Source organism: Desmodus rotundus, chromosome 6, assembly GCF_022682495.2.
Source record: "Desmodus rotundus isolate HL8 chromosome 6, HLdesRot8A.1, whole genome shotgun sequence".
Lineage (NCBI taxonomy): Eukaryota > Metazoa > Chordata > Mammalia > Chiroptera > Phyllostomidae > Desmodus > Desmodus rotundus.
In genome coordinates, this window is record NC_071392.1 from 102,804,007 (window position 1) to 102,820,942 (window position 16,936).

Sequence of the window (16,936 nt, forward strand, 5' to 3'; positions counted from 1 at the left end):
GGACAGTCAAGGCCTCTGGCCTGGCCGTGTCTGGCGAGGGCCTCTTGGACCTTCTCACTTTGGGAATTATTTAAATGAGAGGCTGGCTGAACTTAGTTAAAGCTCATTGACGTGGCTGCAAGCTTCTGCGTGATTTGGATCCCGCTGACAAGACCTTCAGTTTATCAACACATGTTTACTGAGCACCTACTATATGCGGGCCCTTGGGATTCGGCAGGGAACACAGCCTCATGGAGCTGAGCTGCTCTTTGCCAGCCACGCTGTCTTTTGTGCTCCAAGCTTTGTCCCACTGGTAGACCTTTGTCGTTTCGTCTGCCTGTCAACCCTCCCCACACCCCCAGAGTGCCCCACTCCCCCTCCCCAAGCCCACACACAACTGACATGCTTTGCCTGAACATACTGAGATTATTCAGGCTACCAGAAGCAGATTCTGGCTAACGTGAGGGCTGAAAAAGAGGGAGATGCTGTATTGTAAGGCGAGACCCAGGAGCCAGGCCTTAGAAAGAACTGGCATCAGGAAACGCCCGGTTGCTCAGGCGCCTGAGCTCAGGGGCACCATCTCCAGGACACTGTTCTCAGGGAGAATCCACACCAACAGTTCCTGGTCCTTGAGCCTCCCCACTCAGTCATGTTCCTGGGGCACGGAGTGTCTCATTGGCCTCCCGTGGGTCATGTGCCCTCAACCTGGCCAGGGCGGGCTGGTGGAGGGGGGTGTGGCAGGCAGTGGCAAACCTTGAGGGGCTGTCCCACCAAGATGACATTTTACGTGGGAGAGTTGGCCCTAAAAGTGGGCCCAGCACACTTGTCACACCTGGTCATTCTTCCGTTTGGGGTTGGATGTCACTTTCTCGGGGAAGCTCTGAGATGAGCCAGATCCCCCCTGTTTAAACTGTGCCAGTTAAGAGGGTTGTCAGTTGCAAGGACAAAAACCCAATTAAGCAGTGGCCTGAGCAGATAACCATGCCCGTAGCAGGCCACACATATCAAGAAGGACCTTCCATCCTCCACTCCCTCCTCCTCACTCCGCAGGTCTGCCACTTCAGCCACTAGATAGTCCCGCAGCCCCGTGCATCACTTCCTCATGTGACTCCACCCCAGGCAGGGAGGGGCAGCACCTCTTCTCAGGGTGGGGGTTGGTCTCTGGAATCCCCTGTAGGTTTCCCCAGATGCCTCACTGGCTAGAGTGAGTTCAGTTAGGAATTGAACTTGATTTCAATCAGAGAGCCAACTACAGAGTCAAAGAAATTAGGGTTTTATTTTTCTGCAGTATGAGAGAAAACCAGAGGCTGGTAGTTCAGAGCTGCCAGGGTGGACTCATTATATCTTTGGAGACCACACGCTTTCTGCTGTGCCATCCTTAGTATGTTTCTGTCCTTGAGGTCGCTCTGTGGTCTAGGGTGACTGCAGGAGCTCCAGCCATCACCATTTTGTTCCAGGCAGGAGAAGAGAAAGGGCGGGCCAGGGACAAAGCGGGTTTTACTGGAGTCCCCTACCAGTGATTTCCGCTTCCATCTCCTTGACCACCTTTCGCTGCAAGGGAGGCTGGGATTGTGGTTGTCTGGATAGGTGCGTTGCCGTCCACAGCAGTGAGGGTTCTGTAAAGTGCTACAGGGCCTGGAAAGGGTGGTTTCCAGGCAACCAACTGGGTCTGCTACTTAAAAATCTCTATTTCTCTCTTGTGGTGTTTATCACACACTGCTCAATGCACTTACTGCAAATACAATAAAATAATACTCTTGTCTGAGATTTGTTAACAATGACAAACATGTTTTGGGGGTACCCCAGTAAACAAAGAGACACAAATCCCTGTCCTTCTGGAGTTTCCATGCTGGGGGGTGGTGGGCTTTCCTCCAGCCCCAGGCAGCCCCTCCAGTGCCAGTCATCCATCTAATGCCCTCCCTTCTTGTTCCATTGCAGGGCGATTGCCAGACGCGGGAGGAGGCAGTGGCGCTTGGCGTGGGCCTGTGTAACAACGGCTTCATGCACCACGGTAATCCACCCCTCCCCCTCCACCCAGCCTCCATCTGTCCTGGAACAGAAGGGCCGGCATGGCCTCTGGTCCCTGGTGCATGTCACAGGGAGGGGAAACTGAGGCCCACAGGAAGCATATGGTGGGCTGGAGGTGCCCCCCGTGCCCATGGGTGAGCCCAGGCTAGACGCTGGGTCTGCAGGCCTGTAGATTGTAGGGGGTTTGGAGCAACTCTCGAATCCCCCCTTCCTCGCTCCCGTTCTGCACTGATTAAGAGATCACTTCTAGTGTCCATCAGGGACCAAGGTGGCTGGTAAAACTTGGCTGAAAAAACAGACTGGATTCGAGGTCAAATCCATGGGCTGCCTGTGCTCTTCCTCCTGGACGGGCGTGGCCTTCCAGGATGGGCAGCAAGGCCCAGGCCTGGCCCACGGGCTCCGTGGGGAGGAGAGAACAGACTGGCTGTGAGCGTCAGAGGAAGGCAGGGCCATTCCTGCCACGATTCCCAGCCTCACCCTTCAGATGAATCACTCTTCCCTCGGGGGGAAGCACATGAGAGGGGTGGCGAGGTGGGCAGTCCTGAGATGATCCTGGGGCGGGAAGCTGGGGAGAAGGAGGGAGAAAATGGTTCCATCAATACCACTTTACACTAGAGCAGAAGTCAGTGCCCTGTGAGCCTGGCCTCCTTCTAAGCCCTCTCCGTGTGTTGGCTTAATCCGTGTAAGTATCCTTTGATGTCCGTATTAACTTCATCCCCGTTTGTAAAGGAGAAAAGAGAAGCCCAGGCAGTTAAGAAACTTGTCAAGGTTACATGGCAAGTAGGAATCAGGATGTGAACCCCAGCAGGCTGGCTTCACGGGCCACACACTCAACCCCTGAGTTCCAGGCCTTCCCTCGCTGGCCCCCGGGGAGCCCCAAGTTTCCTGCCCTTTGGGCAGGACAGGTAGACTTTAACTCCTCCAAGGAGCCCTTCTCCTGGTTCCAGCACATTCTCAAGGCCCTGGCACTTGCGTGGCCTTCGCCTCGGGGTGCCCTCCCTGCCTGCTTCACCCCTCACTCGTTCTGCGTTCCCGCTCAGTTCCTGCCTCCCCGGCGAGGCCTCCCCGGCCACCCGGCTGCAGGAGCTCCTCTCCTTCTCCACTCGGGGTCCTGGTCAGACTCGCCTTTCTTCCTGGGGCAGCGCTGTCCCAGTCAGGCTGATTCCACGCTGCCCTTCGTTCACTCGCTGAGGGGGTGTCTGCTGCATGCAGGCACCATGCTAGGCTCTGGGGACAGAGCAGTGAGCAGTGAACAGTCCCCCATCGGGAGCTCACAGGTTTGTGTGTTGTGTGTGTCTGAGCATGTGCGTGAGCGTGTGCTAATCAGACGACAGTGAAGTGAGAACATGTTCTGGAACATTACAAGCGTGTGAGGAGGACTTTGGCTTTCGCTCCTGTGAGGGGGAGTCCTGGGCAGGGTCGGAGCAGAGGAGGGGCATGTCCGACTTTGGTTTGTACAGGACCCCTCTGGTGTCCTTGAAGAGTGTCTGTGAGGGTGGGGGCAGCAGCAGGGAGGCCAGTGAGGAGGAGGTGGGTGCCATAGTCCCGGCATCTGTTCTGGATGGACCCAGGGGGTGGCAGGCGGGGTGAGACTGGGAGGTCTTTTGGCCTCTCCCCCTCCTGGATTCTGCTTTGTGCTGTGACTCAGATCAGCAAAGTCTGCGAAGGGCCAGGCGGTGAAGAGTTCGGCGTTTCAGGCCCGCATGGTCTCTGTCACCACTCAGCTCTGCCGCTGCAGCGTGAGAAAAGCTACAGGCAGTCTGTAAACAAATGGGCACAGCTGTGCTCCGGTAAAACTTTTGTACAAACAGGCTGTGGCCAGGATTTCCCTCCCCTGGGGCAGCCGCTGGGTTCATTGTGCCTTCAGCAGGGTGAGAGGTGTGCCAGTCACAGGGAAGGTCACCTGGTTCCTCCCCTGCCTGGTAGCCTGCAGGCCTGCTTCTAGGCCTGCCTCAGCTCACTCCCTGTAAGTCCAGGCTGCTCTCCAGGCCTCAGTTTCCCCATCTTTCTGCTGCAGGCCTCTCTGTCCCCTCCCCTCTGAGCTCAGCAGGCCTGCGGCCCTGGGGTTGGACTCACTCCCCAGCCGGGGCAGCCTCGTCATTCCCATTCATTGGCCCTGGCTCACCAAAGTCCCTCATTCCCAGAAGCTGCTCTGCTCCCCGTGGGGCCTCTGATAGCTCTGTCCCTCCTGCCATCAGCTGGGCAGAACCTCTCATTTGTGGGTGAGAGTAATTAGGGGTCCACCCAGCCGCTGTTCCGGGAAGGCTGCTGGCTGAGGACATTCATGGGGGGGTGACTCCCCGGCAGTACCAACACTCCGAGGGCCCCCCAGGGAGAGAAATTGCAGGGTGTGGCCGCTGCTCCCCTATTCCCTGCCACGAACTCAAAAACAGGCTAAAATTGGAAAGGGCCAAATCCTAGGTTTGTGGCCACTGCAAAATGCAGGTTAGGGAGCAGAGTGGAGGCCTGCGTGGCGCCTTGAGGCTTCTGACCTGTGCTCACGGGCCCTGAGGTGTCCTCAGGGGGGCACCCGAGAGGCTGGTGGTCCGACTCTCACTTTAGGCACACACAGGGAAACTGAGGCTCGACACCTGACCCTCACAGCCATGTTGGTGCCATTACTACCCCCACAGAAGAGGAAACTGAGGCTCAGCGAGGCTACAAGTGTGAAGTCGGGAAGGGGCTGAGCAGGGATCTGTACCTACATCTGCCGTCTCACAAGCCTGGCCCACGGGCTCGACAGAGAGACGGCAGTGGTGGGACCTCACCTTGCCGAGCGGCTGGACTCGGGGGTGCCAGCTGTTCCCCAGACATTTCAGCACAGCGTCCTGCTTCTTCCCACATGTTTACAGTGGAGGTGGAGCCAGCCGGCCCCCCGGGGCCTGGCTCCCCAGCTCTGGGGAGAGCGGTAATTTGTGTGTCTGCTCTCTCAAGAGGTAAGAGGGGTGGCCGGAGAGGGATGCTCACAAACAGCCAGACGTCCCAGGAAAGGAGGAAGGACGAACGGAGCGCCGCCTGCTGCTTCTCTTTAGTCACCAAGTCAGCAGACAGCGTCTGCGTGCAGGGATGGTGGGGACATTTTGTGAAGCGAAGGCAGCTGGTTTTCCTCCTCTCGGGTCCCCTCACTTCCTACAGCCGCCTCTCCCAGCCTGAGCCGTGACAGCCCCTTCCTCATGTAACTTGTCCCTGCCTCTATCCATTGAACAGGCCAGGCTGGGCAGCACGGTGAAAAGGAGGCGCTCTGTGACCTCGCTCAGTTCATTTAGCCTCTCCGGCCCTAGTCTCCCCTTCCGTTAAAGGGGTGCGGCACATCCTCATCAGAGGAGTAAATGAACTTGAGCCTGTGTCCACGGTGAGCCTGGTTACACTGTAATCCACAGGGACCCGGTCACATACGGCTGTTACTGGTTATTTTTATTCCTTTTCCTGACTGGTCCTAGAACAGAGGTCAGAAAACTTTTTCTCCAGCCCTGATCAGTGCGGTTCACTGGGTTGGGCATCATCCCACAAAGCTCAACGTTGCCAGTTCGATTCCCAGTCAGGGCACATGTCTAAGTTGTGGGCTCAGTGCCCCTGTCATGGTGTGCGCAAAGGGCAACCCACCGATGTTTCTGTCCCTCTCTCCCTCCCTTCCCCTCTCTCTAAAAAAAAAATAAAATTGAGTTAATGGAAAAATATTTTAAAGAAAAGAAAACTTTGTATCTAAAGGCCCAGATAATAAATATGTTCGGCTGTGTGGGCCATGTGGCCTCTTGCAGTGACTCATCTCTCGCTGTGGCACCAAAGTGGCCCCAGACGACACGTGAAAAAATGGGTGTGGCAGTGTCTCAAGAAAACTCCCTGTATGGACAGAGGTAGCGAGCTGGCCGTCTCTGGCCTCAGTGTCTCCTTGTGGTCTCCCGATCATCAGTGACGTTGAGCTCCTTTTCACATACTTGCTGTGCATTTGGGCTTACCCACCTGCTCAGTGCCCATTCATATCCTTTGCCCCTTTGTTCATGAGTTTCCCAACCTTTTCTGGTTGGTTTAGTAGAGTTTCTTGTATATTCTAGATAGTTATTCTTGGTTTTAAAGACATTGCAGCTTTTTTTGACATTACGCTTTAGACACTATGCTGTCTGCCTATGGCTTTCTTATCAAATGGAAGTGGTAGTGCTTTTTTGGGGGGGGGTCTTGTACCTGAACTCCTTTTGCTCCCTAGGACAAAGGTATTCTTCTGCATTTTGTCTGATGAGCTTTAGTTTTCCTGCTCACATTTAGGTCTTCAATCCACCAGGAGTTTATTGTATACGGTGTGAGGTAGGGGTCCAGTTTTACTGTTTTCCCCTAAATGGGTTCCCTGCACCATCTGGAATCTTCCATGTGATCATCATCCATTGTGCACTAAGTTCTCATGGACACACGGTCCTCTTAAGTGATTTCTCTTCTCTTCCACTGGTTCTTTGTCTGTTTCTGCTGGAGTCCCACACTGGCTTTGTTCCTGTGGCTTTGAAATATGTCTTTATAGCAGGTGGGACAAGTTTGGGTTTTTCGGGAGAAGTCAGAAAGCCAGTCATTTAGGTGCAATATCCTAATATGTTAGTGTTGGCACAAGATTCCATTTAATACAGCGTGGCGCCGGCCAAACCAAACTTGTCCAGGGGCTGGTTCCGGCCGGTGGCTGCCACTGGGCAGGCGTTGCTGAGCCCTCCCCCTGTGAGCTTGACCCCGTGCTTGTGTGTCTGTGGGTTTGCAGTGCTGGAGAAGAGTGAGTTCAAGGATGAGTCGCAGTACTTCCGCTTCTACGCAGACGAGGAGATGGAGGGAACGAGCAGCAAGAACAAACAGCTTCGCAACGACTTCAAGCTGGTGGACAACATTCTGGCCAAGCGCCTGCTGGTAGGAGCAGAGCTGAGCTGCCGTGTCTTCCTCCCCAGACCCGCCTGCAGGCCTGGCAGCTGGGCCACCTTCAGATAGGGGCTACGCTTGGAGTGCCCCAGAGTAGGGGTGATCCTGGGGGGTGGCTGGCAATGCTGCCAAGAGGCCAGGCCACTTCACGGGCCAAGAGTACCTTCTTCTCAAAAAAGACTGGGCTTGCCAGCCTGCTTGTCTTCTCTGTTCCGTCTCCCCTTGCCCACCCCACCTCCCACCTGGAAGTGACCTGGCGTTGTGCAGAGAGGACAGCTTCCTGAGATGACTCATCCTGCAGGCCAGGGCCGTAGGCCTCCTGGGCCGCCACCCTGTCTGTCCAGTTGCTGTAAATAGCCTTGCAGTTAAGGTGGCACGTTTACCAGCCTATTCAGATAGTTTGGCAGCCTGGCCCGCAAGTCCTGTTTCGACAGCGGCCTCCATCTCAGTGCCTGGCCCACAGTGGACCGTCAGGACAGCTCAGAGAGCTTGGGTCTCCTGCCGCAGCCAGAGTGGGGCCGAAGTCTGAATACCATGAAGACGGCTCCACCAGCTGCTCTCCTGCAGTACTTCTGGGGGCTGCTGTCCTTGTGATTCCCGTTTCTCCTACTCTACAGCACTTCCATGCTTCTCATCACACTTAGGATAAAACCTAGTCTCCTGTGGTCTACGAGACTCTTCATGCTTCTCCAGCTTCATCTGCTGTCCTCTCCCTTTCCTCAGTCCACCCCAGCCTCTCTGATCTGCTTTCTCATCCCCCAGTAAGTCCCTTGGGGCCTGCCTCAGGGCCTTTGCACATGCTCTGCCCTCTGCCTGGAGCACTTTCTTCACTCTTTAGAAAGTCCTGTTCCTCACTTCATTCAGGTCTTGGCTCACACATCACCTCGTCTGCCCCCACCACACCATGTTCTGCCCCTTTAAGTGCTTTATTTTAATTCAAACTTCATACACTCCCTGTGTCACATTCTATATTTGTTTGTTGTCTGTCTCTCCCACCAGACAGCTGCATCAGGGCAGGGCCTGTCTGTCTCGTTCAGTACGGTTTCCAGCGCCCGGTGAAGTGCCCGACCCATATGATAGGCAGCAAGGAGCTGAGCAGATATTTGTTGACCGTATAAATACATTTTCCTGTGTCTCCGACCTGCCTGCCATTCTGCAGGGGGAGGGACTGCCCCCTTCTTGTCCTCAAGTTCTTGGGGGCTAGACACTTGGATCTAGTTTATTCATTAAGCTAGTGCATTTTTATTGAGCACTAACAGCTTGCCAGCGCACAGAGAGACAGTGGTGAATGACTGGGGAGACTGTCCTCAGGGTGGGGGAGCCAGGCAAGGAAAAGTAAACAAGTGTGTGATCAGCACCAGGAGAGGTGGGGACCCCGTGGTGTGTCTTCACAGATAGGTGCTGAGCACTTACTGTGTGCAGGGTGCTCCTGTTTATTCTCTCCTGCCACGTTCCCCACGCCCTGCACCCCTGCCCCATGTAGATGTGGGGCCTGAGGAGCCGGCGGGGTCACTGCCGCATGGAGGCCAAGGCAGGGCTGGCTCCCTGCCTCCGCGCAGCCCCTTCCCCCCTCCCATCTCACCTGCTCTCTCCTGCTCTGGGCCCACAGATCCTGCCCCAGGAGGAAGACTATGGCTTCGACATCGAGGAGAAGAACAAGGTTGTGGTGGTGAAGTCGGTCCAGAGGGGCTCGCTGGCCGAGGTGAGGCCTCTCGGAGCGGCTGCCCTGGCAGGGGCTGAGTGTGGGTCGGAGGGAGGGGTGTCTCTCCATGTTTATTGAGGCAGGCAGCAATTCCGGGATGTCCCTCTTCACTTGTTGCCTGTGTGGGGAAACTGAGTCCAGGGCTGTCTTGTCTTGCCTTCTTGGGGGAGCTGGGACAGGGCCCCTCTGCTCAGGGCTGTGCGCCCAGTCTCTCAGTGTGTGTGCCACTGGCCCCCTCTGCTGGCCCCTCGGAGAGGTGCAAGAAAAAGTTTCTCAATCAGCTGTGCTGAGGAAAAACTAATCTGTTGATGGCCTGAATAAGACAAGTTTGCTGCTCTGTCATGGACAAAGGTCTGGTGGAGGAAGGAGAGTGTGTGGCAGGCCACGCATTCAGCTCCAGGTCCTGGCAGCTGTCCCCCTGGGTGTGGAGGAGGGTTGCCCAGGTGCCTGCCTGCCTCCCTGCAGTGGCTGTGAATGCTTTTGGCTGCAGGTAGGCACACGCTTGCCACGCCGAGGCTGGAGCCACAGGGCTTTGTTTGTCTAATGGTCTAAGTTGAAGGAGGTGGTTGTGAGTCTTTGTTCAGGGTCAACACCTCTTCCACTTTGCTGGCCATGCCCTCACGGTCACGAGGTGGCTGCCTTAGTCCCGTGCCTCCTGCCCTCACACGGCCAGGCAGAGAGCAGGGGAAGGCCGGGCAGTCTCTCCTTTACAGCACCTGTAGCAGGCTCATCTTCATAGCTCCTTGGCCAGCACTGGGTCTCACCAGCCTGCAGAAGGGAAGGACGGCTTGCCACACAGGGGAACGGGGTTGTCCTGGGGGTCACTCTGGTCTTGCTTAGTCCCAGGGGCTGGTACTGTGCTGCTTGAATGCGTTCAAGGCTCCTTAGTGAGGAGGGGAGGAGACTGGTAACCTGGTGTGTGTGTCTCCCCCGCCTAGATGGCCGGCCTGCAGGTGGGGAGGAAGATCTACTCCATCAATGAAGATCTGGTGTTCCTGCGGCCCCTCACAGAGGTGGAGTCCATCCTCAACCAGTCTTTCTGCTCCCGCCGCCCACTGCGCCTCCTGGTGGCCACCAAGGCCAAAGAGTGAGTGTCCCCTGGGGCCAAGTGTCCCACCTTCCACCCACCTTCCTCTCAGGTGGAGGCACCCTGAGTGCTGGGGTCGGGGTGGGGGCCCGGGCTGTCCTGGTGCCCCATGGGTGGGGCTCATTCGGCAGGCACTTGACTTGAGGCTGCCACCTTCAGTCATTCAGCAGGTGGTTATCGAGCACCCTTGGTGTGCTCAGTGGTGTTTCAGGCCCTGGATGGATACATTTCTACCCTTCGTAGATCTCAGTTGGGTTGCAGGTTAGAGCAGGAGACAGACGCTGAAACAAAAAATGGGGAAGTGAGGGGCATGCTGAATTAGGTGGCAGGAGGTGTGGACCAGCATGGAAAGCTGGGAAAGAGGATGGGCTGTGTGGAGGGAGGGTGGTTGGGGCCACCGAGACCTGAAGGAGGTAAGGGGGGGAGTCAGGGTGACTTGTCGGGGAAGAGGGCTCTAGGCAGAGGAAACAGCTAGTGTAAAGACCCGGAAGGAACTGTGGTTGTGTGTGTGAGGAGTAGTAAGGCAGCTGGTGGGCTGGAGCGGAGTGAGCGAGAGTGGTCTGGTGAGGTCAGCCAGACAACAAGTGTCGTGTAGGACATTGTGCCCACAGCAGGACCGTGGAGCCAGGTGAAGGTTCTGAGTGGAGGTGAGGCACGATCCCACGTGGGTTCCGCAGATTGCCTCTGGCTGCTAGTGAAGACTGGATTGTGGGGGGCAGAGGCGGCAGCAGGGGCATGGCGAGGAGGCTGCTTGGCTGCAGGGGTTGGCAAGAAGTGGTTGAATACCAGATATAGGTACAGGGGGAAGCGTTTTCTATTTTAAAAATTGTGCATTTGGTTTCCACTTCTCCCTTCTATTTAAGGCAAACGCTTTGCAGTTTTCTGTTGACGGGAGTGATGGGAAGTTTTAAATAGGATTATTTCAGTAAAAAGGCAAGTCAGTTTAGGGAAAATGATTGATGGGTTGGTTGGTATGTGGAAGTGGCAGAAGTCACCAAGGTGGAACGTGCCTGTCTAAAGTTCTGGAGACACCTGGGGTTTGAGAACAGGCTCCCAAGACGGCTTGTCTGGCGGGAAGGACGGGAGGGACGATCCTGAAGGCCATTGTGGGGCACACACCCTTGACGGGGGAGCAGACAGCTGCACTGAAGCCCCTGGATTAATGACACCCACCGCATGATCCCGGGCAGGTGCCAGTTGCTTAGCTCTGGTGTTCTGCCTGAAGAATGGCCAAGACCTGGGCTTTCAAACCGTGTTCTCCAGGGCACACGTATGGGCATTTTTCTAGAGTCGGCACCAAGCTGTGCAGGTCACTTCTCACCCTTCTGTCTGTGATCGTTGAATAAGACGGTCACCGGCTGAGGTGCTGGACTGGCCACCCAGAGGCCTCCTCCCGCCAGGAGGGTGGTGGAGAAGGGGGAGGGTGATGTGGAATTCTGTGCATGAACTGAATCTTTGTGGGCAGGCTGGTGGTTCTGACTGACCCGTGATCCTGGTGGCGTGGGCTTTGCTTAGGCTATGTGAGGTTTCTCTGTATATTTGGGGGCTGGTAAGCCTGGCCCTGCTGTTATTCTTAGGCTGGATTTCCCCAAAGTCTGGGAGGCAGGATCTCCCCAGCGTGGTCCCCTGGGCTATTGGGGGTGATGTGGCTTTTCCTTATGGCTGCTTCTGCCTGGTGCAGGATCATCAAAATCCCTGACCACCCAGAGGCTTTGTGCTTCCAGATCCGTGGAGCTGCCCCGCCGTACGTCTACGCTGTGGGGCGAGGTGAGTGGAGCCTGGCAAGCAGGGGGCGCTCTGGGAAATGGGTTTGCATGTGCGATAGGAATCCAGAGCCGCCCAAACCATTATTGCCAGGCCTGTGCTTCACAGTGCACCATTAGCACTTAATTTCTTTGCTTGAAGCCAAGGCGTGCAAATGCAAATGCCTGCGAGGGTGAGGCAGTTACAAGTGTGTAACCAAGAGGAATACAATAGGGAGTGGTGGGGACTGTGGCAAGGTGGAGAATACACATTCACTCTAAAAGGGGCCATTTTTCTCAGCTCAAGCTCCTTATTGCCAGGCAGGAATGTGGGCCCACTCTTGCCAGATTTCATTTTTAAGGAGAAGCCATGTGTGAATTTTGGCCACACCTCTGTGGCCAGAGCCAGTCCATGGGCTCACAATTTGAGACCTCTGCTTCCTGTGCTGCCTTCTCATATGCTGTTTAAGCGCTTATTGTACCTTGGTGGTAAACCAGACCAGTCTGAGATCCTGCGCTCCCAACCCTTTTTGCATCTATAGGCCCCAGTTTTAAAGTTAAAACATTAATTGTCCGCTTTTGTAGTCAGATTTGTCTTTTTTCATATGTATTAATTAAGAAAATGCATATCAGGATAGAAAACTGAGAATTTGTTACTATTTTAAAGTGTGTTTCTATTTTATATATCCTTAAAGCAGGGTCTCCCAGCTGGGGGCAGTTTCACCCTCCTGGGGACATCTGGCAATGTCTGGAGACATCTTTAGTTGCCACAGCAGGGGGTGGCATCTCATGGGTAGGGAGCAGGGGGGCTGCCAACGCCCCGTAGTACACAGGACAGCCCTAATGTCCGTGGTGCTGAGGCGAGGAGCCTTGTCTTACAGCATCTCCAGAGAAGAACAGGTGTTTATAGGTGAACCAGGCAAAAACAGGGAAACAGCTGGTATCTTTTGGGCGTGTACTAAGAGCTGGGTGGGGCTAAATGCTTTAACTCCTTGAGTCTCTCATGGACCCTATGGGTGGACATTATTAGTGTCTTCATTTTACAGATGAAGAAACTAAGGCCCAGAGAGGTTAAGGACCTTAACCAAAGGTCACATGGTTAGTTAGTGGTAGAGCCGGGGGGTGAACCCAAGCCGTGTGACCGCGGGCTAGCTGCCACTGCTCTGAGCCTCAGTTTCCTGGTCTGCACAGCAAGAACGCCAGCCCCTGCCCTGCCCACTGGAGTGGGCCGGAGAGGGGCTCCAGGGTGGGCGGTGGAGCGTGTGGGTGTGGGGGGGAGGGTTGGGTGGAGGACAGTGTCCATCTGGATACTCGCCCTTGCCTGCGGCCCAGGCCCTCTTTGCCTGGCATTCAGCCTCAAGCACTCCCGTCTCCCTTAGGCTCAGAGGCCGCGGCCGCAGGGCTCTGTGCTGGCCAGTGTATCTTGAAGGTCAGTGGCAACAATGTGATGAACGATGGTGCCCCAGAAGTCCTGGAGCACTTCCAGGCATTCCGGAACCACCGAGAAGAGGCCCTGGTAAGCCACCTGGCAGCCAAGGTGGTCAGGGGAGCCCCGCTCCGTGGGTGGGGGGCAGGTGCTGAGGACTACCCTCCCTTCTCTGGAAAAAGCCTGAGGCCTCATGCCTTTTTGGGTTGGGCAGGGCTGTCCACCTGGTGGGACTGAGCTGGGCTTGGACCCTGTGGCCCCTCAGCCTCCCTAAACTGGAGGAGCTGGGCTATGATACCTCACAGCCTCGGTTTTCGCAGCCGCGAAATGGGCGCGACACTACAGAGGCACGTTGCGTAGATAGTCTTGTGGGTGGTAGAAGTCGCTGTGATACTCGGATTGGGGTCGGGGTTCTGTGGAAGGTGATACTCATTTATGTGTTCATCCAGAGTTCACTGAGCACCTGCTATGTGCCTGACATGTTTCTAGGCCCTGGGGCCCCAGGTGAGACTTCCATTGTCAAAGGCTCCCCCTCCCCGGCTTCTGTGGGGAGTTTAGACTGTAGAGGTTCAGGCTGAGTGTGACTGGAGGTCCCTCAGGTAGGTTCCCGTGTGAAGTCTTGGGGGCCTCCCCTCAGGTGGTGTCACCACCAGGCTGGAAACCTGAGCTTTGGAGTCGGGGAACCGTTTGCACCTTTGCCCCGTCCCTTCCTCCCTCTTACTCTGCTCCCCTCACAGGGCCTGTACCAATGGGTCTACCACACCCACGAGGACGCCCAGGAGGCCCGAGCCAGCCAGGAGGCCCCTGGTGAGGACCCCGGTGGCGAGGGGTCCCGGGAGGAGGACCAGTCTGACTCAGGTACCAGGACAGGTGGGCAGAGAGTCCAGTGGGGCCTGGGTCCTCTCTCTGTCTACACCGTTCCCTGATCCCACCCCGTCCATCTGGTTGCCATCAGTTCTGCGTCAGTTTCTTGTGGCTGCTGTGACGAAGCCCCGCAAACCTGGTGGCTTAAATAGTACACGTATTCTGTCACAGCCCTGCAGGTCGCGAGTCTGAAACGAGTCTCCCCGGGCTGGGATCAAGGTGGCAGCAGGCCTGCCTTCCTTTCTGCGGCCCGTTCACGTGTCTGTTCTAGCTTCTAGGAGCTGTCTGCATTCCTTGGCTCATGGCCCTCTTCCTTCGTCTGCAGAGCCAGCAATGTCGGCCTGAGTCTTCTCACCCTGCCGTCTCCCTAATTCTGCCTCTTCTGCCTCTGTCTTCCCCATTTAAGGACCCTGTGATTATGTTGGGTTCCCCTGGGTCAGCCGGGATCATCTCGTTGCAAAGTCATCTGATTAGAACCTTAATTCCATCAGCACCTGTAATTTCCTCTTGCCCTGTAACAGCACCCTTACAGAGTCCGGGCATGAGGCTGTGGGCGTCTTTCTGGGCCCTTTATGCTGCCTGACTCAGGCTCCCACATTTCTCTGTCTAGCGCAACATTTCGCTCTCTAGCGCAGCCTCAACCCTGAACTCTAGACCTGTCTTTCTATCAACTGCCCCCCACTCCCAGTGTCTAACAGGCTTCACAGACTTTGCGTGGCCAAAATTGAACTCCTGACCTTCCCCTGAAACCTGCTCTGCCCCTCAGGGCCCCATCTCCATCCTTCCAGATTCTCAGGCCCCTGACCTTAGAGTCCCCCTCAGCTGCTCTCTGTCTTCTACACCCCTCTGCCTCCCACAGCACATCTTGTTGCCTCTGCCTTCCTCGTGCATCCAGAGTCTGACCACTTCCTACCACCTCCGTTGCTGCCTGGTCCAAGCCACCATCATGTCCACCAGGAGTATTACAGTGGCCTGCTCACTGTCTTCCCTGCCCCTCTTACCTCGGCTCCTCTGGGCTAGTCTCAAAAAATAGAACAAAACCTTCCAACGGCTCCCACCCTCCTCTGGACAAAGACCGAGGTCCTCATCATGGGTCTTCAGCCCAGCCTGGCTCTCCTGCCTCACCTCTCATCACTTTCCATTTGCCCTCTCTGCTTCATCCACCCCAGCACCAAGTGTACTCCTGCCCCGGTACCTTTGCACTTGCATTCCCTCTGCCCGGAATGCTCTCCTCTAGAGAATTTCTTACCTCGCTCACCTCCCTTCTCAAGTGTCACCTCCTCAGAGAGGCCGTCCCTGAGTGCCTTCTGCCCCAGCGTCTCCTTATTCTGTTTTGTTTTTCTTCACCGCATGTATTATTAACATATATCACGCATTGCCTTCTTTGTGTCCTAGATATGTCACTTCCTAACTGTGTGGCTTCTGAGGAGTCACTTAGCCTCTCTGGGTGCATGTGAATTGGGTCTGAATCTGAGCTACCGAAAAGCATTGACTGAGAAAGCTAAAAAATCTGAGTAGGGTCATGCAAGCTCCAGGTCTGGCTCTATCCAGTGCTTTAGTCGAGGCTCCCGAGGAGTCTCCTTCTCTCCAGCTCTCAGCTCTGCTCCCTCTGTGTTGGGTTTCCTTTCACATGCTGTTTTCTCCATGTGGTGATTCTGGCAGCTTGGAATCCAGTTGAAAAGAGAATGTCTCCTCCTCTTTGTAGATCCAACAAAAATCCCAGAGTTGACTCTCATTGGCTCAGCTTGGATCACATGCTCATTTCTGAACCAGTCACTGTGGATAGGGGAAATCGAGTATGCTGATTGGCCAGGCCTGTGCCTCTGGGGAATGATGTGGGTGACGGGGCAGGTCCCCACTTCTGAGCCACATAGATGGAATAGGGCACAGCGCTGATTTCTAGAGAGACAATCCAGGATGAGGGTGAACAACAGTGGGCTGGCAGATCCGAACAGGGCGGTAGCACAGACTTCGGTTTCCTCCTCTGGGTAGCGGGAACTGTCCGCGGTGCTGGGCCAGTGGGCGGGCTGGCTGTGGGGTGGAGCCCCCTGCTCAGGGTTGCCTATCCTTTTGGCTTTCAGCCTTCTCCTTGCTGTCCCTGGGTCCCCAGCTGGGCCTGCACGAGGACAGCCCTGTGGTCAGCCTGACTGTGGATAATGTGCACCTGGAGCACGGCGTGGTGTATGAGTACGCAAGCACGGCCGGTGTCAAGTGTCACGTGCTGGAGAAGATTGTGGAGCCCCGTGGCTGCTTCGGCCTCACTGCCAAGGTCTTGCTGGGCATTGCCCTGCCATGGATGGGGGTGGGGGTGGGGGTGGGGGTGGAGCAGCCTGATTCCCAGAGTTAGCTTGGGGCCCTGAATTCTAGTCTCTGCCCCACCATGTGGGACTTAGGAGAGTGACTTATCTCTTTAGCCTCAGTTTATGCATCTGCAAAATGGGCCAGTAACAGACGTGACCTCACGGGTTATAGGGGGTATACAGGAGGCGCTGCAGATAAACTGCTTAAGACCCCCGCTTGGCGCAGAGTGTGTGCTCAGGAGTTGCTAATGTTTCTGCAGATCCTTGAGGCCTTTGCTGCCGACGACAGTGTCTTCGTGCAGAACTGTGGGCGGCTCATGGCCCTGAGCAACAACATCAAGACCATGTCCCATTTTGAGTTTCGTAACATCTGCGACACCAAACTGGAGAGCATCGGCCAGAGGATCACCTGCTATCAGAAGGTATCTGCACCCACGGGTCCTCAGCCTGGAGGACTTGGTTGTAAATGTCCAACCCCACCCCCAACTTAGCTTCCACGAAGGGGAGGATTTATTGGTTTGAGTTACTGAAGAGCCCAGAGGGGAAATGCAGGCATGGCTGTGTCAGGCACTCCAACAGGCAGCGCTGTCCTAAGAACGTGGCCTCTCTCCTTCTCTTGACTTTATTTTCCCGTGTTGGCTTCACTCTCAGACGGACTGTTTTCACGTGGTGACAAAAGGGTCCCCAAGCAGCTCTAACCTTAGCAGCCCGTGTACAAAAGGGACTGGATGAGAGCTTTTATTGGCTTCGCTTGGGTCCCTTGCCTAGCCCCGTGTCAGTTACTGCAGGGGTGGGGAGACAGCTTACCTGAACTGCAGGGGCTGTGGGTTGGGGAGAGGTGGTCCCTCAAGGGCAGCACACGTGTGCAGCTAAAGTGGGGGAATGAATGTGGGCCTCAGGTTTTTCTAGACTTTCCCTGAC

General features: G+C 55.7%; 1 protein-coding gene across 2 annotated transcripts in view; it reads left to right on the top strand.

The window, feature by feature from the left end:
* The window catches only part of PREX1 (phosphatidylinositol-3,4,5-trisphosphate dependent Rac exchange factor 1), a 169,487-nt gene that overhangs the window by 130,018 nt on the left and 22,533 nt on the right, over positions 1-16,936 (top strand). Inside the window, exons 15-23 of one of the 2 annotated variants that reach the window (XM_024559770.4) lie at positions 1,918-1,990; positions 6,743-6,885; positions 8,504-8,596; positions 9,535-9,683; positions 11,365-11,450; positions 12,805-12,941; positions 13,589-13,709; positions 15,797-15,984; positions 16,276-16,437. In XM_024559770.4, the coding sequence (XP_024415538.2) occupies positions 1,918-1,990; positions 6,743-6,885; positions 8,504-8,596; positions 9,535-9,683; positions 11,365-11,450; positions 12,805-12,941; positions 13,589-13,709; positions 15,797-15,984; positions 16,276-16,437 (1,152 nt within the window). Of the gene's footprint in view, positions 1-1,917; positions 1,991-6,742; positions 6,886-8,503; positions 8,597-9,534; positions 9,684-11,364; positions 11,451-12,804; positions 12,942-13,588; positions 13,722-15,796; positions 15,985-16,275; positions 16,438-16,936 lie in introns of both variants that reach the window. The other variant, XM_045194688.2, reaches the window with a different exon arrangement.